The sequence below is a fragment of the Bombyx mandarina genome, chromosome 07 (genome assembly GCF_030267445.1).
Source record: "Bombyx mandarina strain Sakado chromosome 07, ASM3026744v2".
NCBI lineage: Eukaryota > Metazoa > Arthropoda > Insecta > Lepidoptera > Bombycidae > Bombyx > Bombyx mandarina.
The window spans coordinates 6,551,052-6,562,578 of NC_143214.1; the positions used below are offsets into that span (position 1 = coordinate 6,551,052).

An 11,527-nucleotide genomic window follows, 5' to 3' on the forward strand; every position below is an offset into this window, starting at 1 on the left:
GACATATGAGGGGGACCCGAAACACTTAAAGGGCCAGGGCTTGGGCGAGATCCGCCTCCCTGGCCCCCGCTCGACGGCGGCGGGCCTGTGCTTCTCTCACGCGCCCCGCCGCCTCCTTCTGCGAGATGGTGCACTCGCAGAAGTTGAGCATCGCCTTCCACGACTCGTCGTCACCGAGCATCGATGCCACAACACTCGGCAACGACAAGTCGTTTCCTATTTTTGCGACGAGGACACGGCGCCACCCCTCCCATGCGGGGCAGGCGAAGAGCGTGTGCTCCACCGTGTCCAAGTCGCAACCACAATGGTGGCACTCTGCCGTCGGCTCGGCTCCGATCCGGTGCAGGAACTCACCGAAGCAACCATGCCCAGTGAGCACCTGCGTGAGCCGGAAAGTGAGGCGTCCTCTGTCACGATTCACCCAATTCACAAGAACCGGGCGAATCGCCTCGACGGTCCTACGACCAGCCGAAGGATCGGCCAGCCGTCTGGACCATGACTCCAGCACGGACCGCCGAGATTGGGCCTTCCGCGCTCTGACCACACTGGGGCTGGGACGTGCCACGCCCCGGGAACGAAGGTCAGCCCGCCACTGATAGTCAGCGGCGAGCGCCTCCGCCTCCAGGACCCAAGGCGGCGTCCCAGCCAGTACACACGCCGCCTCGAAGGAGATGGTGCGATAGCCACGGATGACCCTGACCGCGATGGTGCGTTGCGGCCGTTGCAGCAGCTTCGCTACCCCCACGGCCAGGGACTGGCCCCACACGGGCGCCCCGTATAGGGCCATTGATCGCACCACCCCCGTATAGAGACGGCGCGTCACCTGGTCAGGCCCCCCCACGTTGGGCAGAAGCCGGCTTAACGCGCCGGCCACCCCCAACAAACGAGGGACCAGGTTCTGAAAGTGAGCACGGAAGGTCCAACGACTGTCCAGAATGAGGCCGAGGTACTTCAACTGCACCCCGACCTCGATATGGAAGGCTAACCAACTACTAGACGATGAGATTACAGATATACGTACAGATCAGTACACTTTAGATAAAATAGGGACTTTTAATATTGATATGCATACACAGCAAACACAAAGCTTAAATGAGCCCGAGGCAATTATTTTACAGTTTTTACAAGTACTATCAGAAACAAAGGAGACATGTATAACAGACCGACCTTGTCTACCAAAACCAAAATGTAATAAAACTTTCATCGCCAATTTAGGTAAAATTAACACATACATTCCTAATTTATTAGATACACATAACACCTTACGAGAACTAAATAACATAATTTATGCAACGGCAAAGACACTCATTATTGCCAATGGGCAAAAGCCATTCACACCTCGCACTACAATAAAACCCAGAAGTGATTCCCCTTGGAAAAGAAGAATAAAGAATAAACTTGAGGACATTAGAAAAGAACTAGGTAGATTGGTGGAAATTAAGAAAGGAGTCAATAGCAGAAGACTGATAAAAATTAAAGATAAACTTTATGAAAAGTACAAGATATTCAGTGATATGGACCATGACAAGACAGTTGAAGTTTTAAGCCAGAGAGTCAAAGCGTTGGCAGGTAGGATAAAGAGGTATGAAGATATTAATAAGAGAAAGGAACAAAACAAACAATTTCGCGAAAACCAACATGCATTTTACAGATCATTTAGTGCAAATAAAAAAAGTCCGACAGAAATTCCAACAAAAGAAAACATACAACAATTTTGGAGTTCCATCTTATCACAACCTATACCATACAATAAACAGGCAGAATGGATAGCAGACATACAGAATGAAACAGATGATATACATAAGCATAACTTTCAAGAGATAACTGTAGAAAGAGTAAAAACCGCAATAAGAAAAACACATAATTGGAAAACGCCTGGACTCGATAAAATACAGAACTATTACTTAAAATACCTCACTAACATACACCCACACATTACTCACTTATACAACAAACTATTAGATGGAAGAGAGACGCTGGAAGAATGGTTCACCACTGGACAAGTTATTTTAATTCCAAAGAATGATAACACACAATATCCACAGAACTGGAGACCAATAGCTTGCCTGCCAACCATGTATAAACTCCTCACCTCTATAATTGCAAACGAACTATACGAACACTGTGAAACTAATGATATATTAGCTCCAGAACAAAGAGGATGTAGGCGTCGCGCTCGGGGCTGTAAGGATCATCTCATGATTAATAAAGCAATCCTGGAAGACGCCCATCAGTGTCAGAAAAATCTTAGTATGGGCTGGGTTGATTATCGAAAGGCCTTTGATAGTATTTCCCATGACTGGCTACTTAAAGTTCTTGAATTGTATAAATGCTCACCTACTATCATTGACTTTCTAAAAAAGGTTATGCCCTCATGGAAGGTGATCATGGCGGCCCGTGGCGTGAATGCCTCTGTGACAACAGACCTAATAGCTGTCCGCCGTGGTATCTTCCAAGGCGATTCGCTGTCACCACTACTGTTTTGCTTAGGTATAAATCCCTTATCATTCCTTCTGAATAAATACATACAAAAAGGGTACAAACTTAAAAACAATACAGCTATTAACCATTTATTATACATGGACGATTTAAAGTTATATGCCAACAATAAGAACAGCCTCAAAGTTTTACTTGATAGCACAGAGATTTTTACTAGAGACATAGGAATGAAATTTGGCTTAAATAAATGCAATGTGCTTCATTTAACATCTGGAAGGAGAGCTGAGCACCAGAGCGAAGGTCACATACTGTTGAGTGGCTTAAACTTCGAACATTTGAAGGAAGACGAAAATTATAAATACTTAGGTATAGATGAAGCAGGCAAAATAGATCATAAAAGAATTCAGGATCAGGTGAAAAGAGAGTACTTCAAAAGAGTAAAATGCATCACTAACACACAACTTAGCACGAGAAACCTCATAACGGCCATCAACACTTATGCCACACCAGTTCTTTTATACACGTTTGGAATAATAAACTACAAAAATAGTGACTTAAACAAAATAGATATAAAGACAAGGAAGATACTCACTTTGAATAAAGCCCAACAACAAAAAGCGGATATCGAAAGACTCTATTTACCCATAGAAGAAGGAGGCAGAGGACTTATAAATATAGAAATGTTACACAAAACTCAGATTATTAAATTTAGGCAATATTTAAACAATGAACAGGACCAAATCATAAAAGCAATAGTTAAACACGATAAACATAGAGATAAACATTCAATACACAAAGATGGTAAAAATAATGCAGTAAGAATAGAATTAACAGAAAACAGAAACTACACCGATACTGAAATTAAGAAAGCAGTAATAAAGACGGGCATCAGTAAATGGAAAGAGAAACCGCTACATGGACAATTCCGTAGGTCCGTTATAGAGAAGGGTAATATAGATCGAGAGTATTCGTTCCGCTGGCTTAAGAAACAAATCGTGTCCCCCACGTTAGAATCTTCGGTATTCGCTATACAAGATCAGGCAGTAATTACGAGACAAATAGAAAGAGATATTCTAAAGAAATCTGTCGATGGTAAGTGTCGCCTATGCCTAGCAAAAGACGAGTCCATAGAGCATATAATCTCGGGATGTGAAAAACTGGCCGGCACTTACTATGTGAACAGACATAACAACATAGTAAAGTATATTTGGTGGGCAATAGGAAGAAAACACAATTTTGAATTAGACTCGCTATGGTGGAAGGTGAATTTGACTCAACCTCAGATAAAAGAAAACAGCTCCGCGAAGCTAATGTGGGAGATGCCAGTGCAGACAGACGTTACAATAAAGCACAATAGACCAGACATAATATACATAGACAAGACAGAAAATAAAACCTACTTAATAGATATAACTGTACCATCTGACTACAATATAGGACCAAAAGAACTGGAAAAACTTAGTAAATATCACCCCTTAAAAGTAACACGATAACACGACTCTGGAATACACACACAGAAACCATCCCCATAGTAATAGGCGCAACAGGCGTAGTGGCAAAAAGTATACATAGATACATAAACAAACTGGAAGCAAATATAAACATACACATAATACAAAAACAAGCAGCCATACACACATGCACAATAATAAGTAAAGTTTTGGGTAATACAGTTTTCATAAATTCAAGGGAGTGCGAACCTCCTCTTCCCTGAAGGTTTCAGGGCGGGAGCTAGGAACTAAACCGAGTCAAGAACTCGAGAGAAAACTCCATAATAATATAATACGAGTACATTTTGTATACGCATTCAATACCTACGGAATTAATAGTATAATGTATCGTCCTGTTTTTTTTATATATTTGTTATAAATTATTATTTTCCTTGAAGGAATCCATAAGACTGCAGAATAAATCGATTAAATTTATTGATGACCAATATCCTGATTGAATTAATATTAAGCGGGCATCGGTGTGTATAAAAGCCACATTAGATACCGCCCATCTTGATACAGATCTCTACGAGTAATGTACATGCAGGTATAAGTTTATTGAAACTACTTTTTAGCCTTTAAAAATTAATATTTATTCAGTACAATCTATTACACTTACAAAATGTCGATGACCTTGTTTACAAATATAAACTTAAATTAGTATCACAATGAATTCACCTAGCACGAATTCTATAATCATTTGGTGGCCGGTAAGAAATATTGTCCGTGTGGAAATACAATGTCTTCCGCTTTGATCTCATTACGTGCTGTGAAATAAATCTGCTGCTTAGGATAATATGACATGAACGGAACCCGCACTCCATTATTCGATGACCTTGGACCGAAAACCGGAAATTGGTTCACACTATCGACATAATTCCGGTTTTGTAACTGTAATGTCGGTGTAGGGTTTAGCGGTTGATGTGTTTCCGATGGTTCTTCTCTAACTATTGCTTTGAAGCCGTTTTTTGAGTCTGCTGTATATTCTACAATACGTTTCCTTCCGTCAGGGTCTACAACAGAGTACGCTCCTGTTATAAGATCTCCTTGGCGTACTTCGTGCTGACTTTTACTGTCTCCCGTTGTGGGGTCCTCTATACTGTACGAATATTTGTAGTCGTTTGGTGTAGGCAGCGGATCTTTCACAATAATACTGATCACTGCCGGTATTGTGCATAATATCAACGATTCCTGAAATAAGATAATTCTTAATTTAATTTACTCGGAATACAAGTTTAATAGAAATAGTTAATAGTTTTTACTGGTGGTAGGACCTCTTGTGAGTCCGCACGGGTAGATACCACCGCCACGCCTATTTCTGCCGTGAAGTAGTAATGCGTTTCGGTTTGAAGGGTGGGGCAGCCGTTGTAACAATGCTGACCTTAGAACTATATCTTTTTTTTTTTATAGCTTAGATGTGTGGACGAGCTCACAGCCCACCTGGTGTTAAGTGGTTACTGGAGCCCATAGACATCTACAACGTAAATGCTCCACACACCTTGAGATATAGTTCTAAGGTCTCAGTATAGTCACAACGGCTGCCCCACCCTTCAAACCGAAACACGCATTACTGCTTCACGGCAGAAATAGGCGGGGCGGTGGTACCTACCCGTGCGGGTTCATAAAACGGGCATTTTACTAAGAAATGTTCACCAAGTATTAGAATCTTTGTCGTAAATTCAGATACTTTGTAGTTTTAATGATACCTAGCATATACCAGTTACGTATAGAAAAAGGACAAAGTGAACATCTACTACCGAGCGTAGATACAGCTTCGCGGCGATAGTCCAAGCGTTGTTGTTCGGAACTTGTATATAAACAAGCTTGTCAAATATATAAATGACTACTGATGCATTGAGACTAAGCCTTTCCAAGCTTAGATGTAGTTGCTTAGTTATGGACTTCGGTTAAATGGCAGTCAAATATATCTCAATAAAAAGTTAGGGGTTAAGGCTGTATTCACTGTTTTCAAATGATTATCTTTTTTTTTTTTTTATTGCTTAGATGGATGGACGAGCTCACAGCCCACCTGATGTTAAGTGGTTACTGGAGCCCATAGACATCTACAACGTAAATGCGCCACCCACCTCGAGATATAAGTTCTAAGGTCTCACTATAGTTACAACGGCTACCCCACCCTTCGAACCGAAACGCATTACTGCTTCACGGCGGAAATAGGCGGGGTGGTGGTACCTACCCGTGCGGACTCCCAAGAGGTCCTACCACCAGTGATTACGCAAATTATAATTTTGCGGGTTTGGTTTTTATTACACGATGTTATTCCTTCACCGTGGAAGTCAATCGTGAACATTTGTTAAGTACATATTTCATTAGAAAAATTGGTACCCGCCTGCCGGATTCGAACACCGGTGCATCGCGTCATACGAATGCACCGACGTCTTATCCTTTAGGCCATGACGACTTCAAACTACCTTAACACTAATTAAGGCTAAGGCTTCCTTGTGTATTTGTTTACAATGAGTTAAACATAGACCCACCTAATTGAATGGCGTATAAAACATAAATTCGTACTTTTGTGAACATATTTCCATTTCGCATTTTTTGACACTTTGGGCTCTGGTCCCGAGAATTTTAGTACAAAATGAATTTTAGTCGTACTCTGCACCTCCTTGCTTCAGTTAGGTAATGTTTATCGAATCAATTAATTGCACCAACGTAATTGTAGCAAGACATAATATTATAACAATAAAACATTACGCAACCTAATGATCATTGCTGTTCTCACTTCCTAGACTTCCTACATTATATTTAATTTTACAAACTCAATAATAACACGGTTAACTATGGCACAAATCCATTCCTTTGAAAATTTAATATTGCTTTACGAAATATTTTTAATTTAACCATTGTTTCTTTATTTTTATCCAGTATTAGGTGAATTTACTAACAAATACGCATTATTTTATAATAACACAAAGCAAACATAATTCATTTCATGTCAAGTGCATTTTTTTTTAACTTTTTGAGGGATTACTTTTCGGAATATCACTCTTCAGCTTAAGTACTTAAAGAGCATTATGGGAATATTTTCTTCCAAAACCTCTTGACACATCGATTTAGGTGGTGCATTGTCTGTCAGTAAATAGTTAACGGAACTTTTTGACAATATCAAACCCTCGAATCAGAGTAGATAGTTGACAGAAACAGCCACGCCCTTAGTATGTACTGATGCTGGCTCTCACACCAAATTCCATCACGAGATTTCTTACACTTGCACAAGCAGTGTATGCTTGATTGTACATACATCAAGATGCATAATTAAAAATACAATGCCGCAATATAGATAATTATGACAGGTTGTAATGAATCAGTAATGAATTTTAGTTAATTATTTTAATTTTGAAGATAGCATCAGATAACTACGAGTATAATGAAGTTTAGTTATTTGTTTTGATAGCAAATCGAATTGTCTCAGGAGGCCCTCAAATTTGCCTTTTCTCCTGGGTTATGGGCGTGTCTCCCAGAAACTTACACATACAATTACATGAAAAAGTCCGCCAATTGAAAGCCGAATGGCTTCCTTTGAAAAATAATCTAACTACGCCGTAAATCTAGTCGTGTCGGTGCGGAACACTGTTTGGTCTTGCCAAAACATAAAACCAGCTTGAACTGAACAAATTAAAAGATTAGGTTTACTATTCAATCACGCAAAAATAGCGGAACGGCTTTGGCTTAATTTTTGCACAATTTATAGAGATTTAACACAATAACCTGCGTAATACCGGCCATAAATATCTGCTATGATAAATACGGCAGTGTATTCGCTGGTTCGTGATTTTACCAATAAATAGTACTTACTGGACCCAAGAAACACAAGCAACTCTATACCGGGAAATACAACATGTTTCATGCTCTCTGAATTGCAAATTTAACGTGGGACAAATTGCGAGTCACGGCTGATTGGCTTAAATAAAATAAATATCATTGCGCTTGAAATATAGCTAAAATTTCTGGAACTTTGTGGTGTCAATGACTTGCAGTATGTCTGCAAACATGTCATTCACACCACAATGTTAATGTATCTTCACAGCGAAAGCCGAAGGGTACCGAACCCAAACACGAAATTTTCTTCTAAACAAATGAACTACGGCCACTACACCGGTTGTATATCTTAACATTGTAACACTGAAAATTTAGTAACGCGCGATCTCGAATCTGTGACTTCTACGCATCAAACCTCCACAGGCTGTATATCATTAAAGACCCTTTAAAATGCACATCTTAATTCACAAATAAAATCTTGTTTGCCCGAGCCAAAGAGTCTCACGAATCCTTTTAAGCTCACACCGCTGATATCATACGCACACGTATTATTTCTTACACTAAAAGCAAAAACGTGAATAATTAAAAATAATTACCCTTAGCATGTTGAGCGTTCAACAATAGAGTTCCCGAGTAAACGGTGCATTGAGAGATCGTAAGTCGTATTTATAGACGATTGCATTCACTCGAATGTTCCTTGGTGGCAGACGGGCGTCTTGGTGCAACGGCCACAAGTTGCTGGCTTCTGACTAAACATCTATATCTCAAGATATTGTGTTTCATTACTGAATTCTCGCGTTTCTATTGAATCGGTGCATTGAACTCTCGTACTCGACATAGTTATTCAACAAGATTTTATAATTGTGTTGATTATCATTTAATAAGCATAGGTGAGATTTAAAATTAGTATTAATGGTTTTGAAGGTAAAATAGTACTCCTCTAGTACACAGTATATATAAATCGTCATTAAGAGGTCCTAATGACGAAAAGTCCTGAAAAGTCCTGAAATTGTCGACATGATCAGGTGATCACGTCGACAATTTCAGGACTTTTTTGCTCTAAATAAACAGATGATCTCACGGTTCTGGTGTTAAGCGATTATAGATGACGATTATAGATTATAGATGACATCAAAACCTGAAAGCAGCCTTGTGATCTAAAGTTGAAGTCTGAATTGGATTGTATACAATGGAAAAGTGGTAGTCATTATAATAAATTATAATGATATATACTTAGTCTGGCCATAAATACTGTTACAATTAAGAATGAAAAAAAATCTATTGCAAATAACATTTATTACTTTTACAGTGTGTTAGTTTAATACATAAATATAAAACAATTTAAAGTATAAAAAGCTTATTCAAAGTGGTCTCCGTTGGCTGCAATACAGTCCTTTAAACGTTGAGGCCAGTTATCAATACGAGGGCGGCACTGAAAATTTCGGGAATTAACGAAGTGGCACAACATTACTATTTAAAAATGTATTTATTGCTTTTCGAAGTATTCTCCGAAATTTGACACATTTCTCCATACGATGGAACCAATCACTGAAGCAACCATTCCATTCGGAAGTTGGGGTCTCCAAAATGGCCGTTTTGTAGGCGTCCACAGCTTCTTCAGGTGATGAAAATCTCTGTCCACGCAATTTATTCTTTATTTTAGGGAAAGTATAGAAATCATTAGGGCTTAGGTCGGGGCTGTACGGCGGATGGTCTAATAATTCTATGTTTTCTTGCTCTAAAAACTCTTTTGTTCTGTGCGCGGTGTGAGAACTCGCATTGTCGTGATGGAGGATGATGCAGCGGTTGCAGTTCTCTTTACGGAGTTCAGAAACGACCTGTGGCAAACAAATGCTAGCATACCATTCTGCATTAACCGTTCTTTGTCCCTCAAGAGGAAAAGTCGTAACATGGCCGGTTTTGGAGACAAACGTGGCCACCATTTTTTTCGCAACACTCCGTGAACGAACAATTTTTGTTGGCTTTAACTCATTTTCAAACACCCAAACTCGTGACTGGTTTTTTGTTTCGGGTTCGTACGCGTATATCCAGGATTCTTCACCTGATACAATGTTGTATACAGCATTTGAGGATCCTGCGTGGAATCTTTCGAGAGTTCTGATGCACCAAGTAACGCGAGCCGCTTTTTGCTCTTCACAGAGCGAATGCGGTATCCATCGGGAAAACAACTTTTTTACACCTAATTGTTCATGCAAGATTATTTGTATTTGACTCATGCCAATGTCTAAAGTTGCCTGAATTTCGCGGTATGTCACATGTCGATCTTCCTCAATCAGCTTACGCACAGCATCAACGTTTTCTTGGGTGACTGCAGTTTTTGGACGACCTTGACGGGGATCATCACTGAGCTTAACACGTCCACGTTGAAACCAGCGATAAATTGTGGTTTTGGATGGGGCTTCATCACCAAATGCAGAAATCATCCGGTCAACACACTGTTTTTGTGTTAAACCACTTCGAAAGTCATAATAAATTATCGCTCTTGAATTTTCTCGAGTCAATTCCATTTTCTCAACGACTAAACAAGCTTGACAAAACCTCGTGACAAGACCGAGAATCTTTTTCATGGGAAAAATTTTCACTGCCAATCGTACGGATTGTTTTAGGGACTCCAAATTATCATGGCGTTTAGAGCAAGCCGTACTCTCTAAAACTGACCATAAATCATAATCCAGCGGATTAAGATCGGGACTAGACGACGGCCAGTCTTCAGCTCTGATGAAGTCCGAAACGTTCGTTTCTAACCAAGACTGCGTAGACCGAGCTTTATGACCTGGCGCCGAGTCTTGCTGGAAGGAACATTCTTGATTATTGAACATGGTGTTGTTAAGGGGCTTCACTACCTTCTGAAGAATGGTATCTTGATACACTTGTGCCGATGTTTTGATACCTTTTTCACAAAAGTATGGCTCAGTCACTCCTTCATAGCTAATACCCCACCAAACCATCACTAAAGTCGGATAGTGCCCACGTTGCATTCTGTCGACTAATTGGGAAGCTTCCTTAAAGCTTTGAGCATAAATACGGTTATTTTGTTTGTTAAAATGTTGCTCAATTGTAAAAATTTTCTCATCCGTAAACAAAAATTTTCTATGACCTCCCTTTGCGTACCGCTTCAGTAGTTGTTTCGATTTTACCACCCTATTCTCTTTTAAATTATCAGTTAAGAAATGACCAGTACGTCTCTTATAGGCTGCAAGTCCTAAGTCATTTTTTAAAATACGCGACATGGTTCTAGGTGCTATCTTCATCTCCCGAGATAAAATCTTTTGCTTTCGGACAGGATTTCTTCGAATTCTTTCCCTTACTGCTTTGACCACCTTTTTCGTACGAACACTGCGTGGACGGCCAGATCTTTTTCTGTCACAAGCAGAGGAGGTCTCATTGCACCTATTAATAGCCCGGTACACAAACATTTTACTAATACCAAGCATATGGAGAGTTTTGAAAATTGCATTTGGCTCCATACCTACTTTGTGTAATGCAATCACAGCGATTCGGTTCTCTTTATCACCCCACTCCATTTTAATATCGCAAAATATTGTACAATGTATTGGCGCCAAACTCGGAGAAAACACAATGAGCAATCATATAAAATGACAGATTCCAAATTCAAATGTAATATTTGGTTTATTTTTAATTGTAAAAGTATTTATGGCCAGACTAAGTATAATTATAATGAATTATAATGATTATAAAAGAGTTACATTAAATGAATTATAATGACTACCACCCTTCAAATCAGAACGCAAATTGAGAGTGGTGCTTAGCGGCGTGGGCAACATCATCATTCC

At 39.8% G+C, this 11,527-nt stretch overlaps 2 protein-coding genes across 2 annotated transcripts; one reads left to right on the forward strand and one right to left on the reverse strand.

Annotated features, from left to right (window-relative positions):
- The first annotated feature begins 2,075 nt into the window (after positions 1–2,075).
- Positions 2,076–3,932, forward strand: LOC149502641 (retrovirus-related Pol polyprotein from type-2 retrotransposable element R2DM). Its single transcript, XM_089728923.1, has one exon. The coding sequence runs from the start codon at positions 2,076–2,078 to the stop codon at positions 3,930–3,932; it is 1,857 nt and encodes a 618-aa protein (XP_089585049.1).
- Positions 3,933–4,497: 565 nt separating this feature from the next.
- Positions 4,498–8,466, reverse strand: CPR72 (cuticular protein RR-2 motif 72). Its single transcript, XM_028175252.2, has 2 exons — positions 8,309–8,466; positions 4,498–5,120 (listed from the first exon to the last, which is right to left on the reverse strand). The coding sequence occupies exons 1-2, from the start codon at positions 8,315–8,317 to the stop codon at positions 4,626–4,628; spliced, it is 504 nt and encodes a 167-aa protein (XP_028031053.2). The 5' UTR covers positions 8,318–8,466; the 3' UTR covers positions 4,498–4,625.
- Between the last annotated feature and the right edge of the window lie 3,061 nt (positions 8,467–11,527).

Coding starts and splice junctions, on each gene's coding strand:
- LOC149502641 (XM_089728923.1), top strand. CDS start 2,076: ATGTATAAACTCCTCACCTCTATAATTGCAAACGAACTATACGAACAC.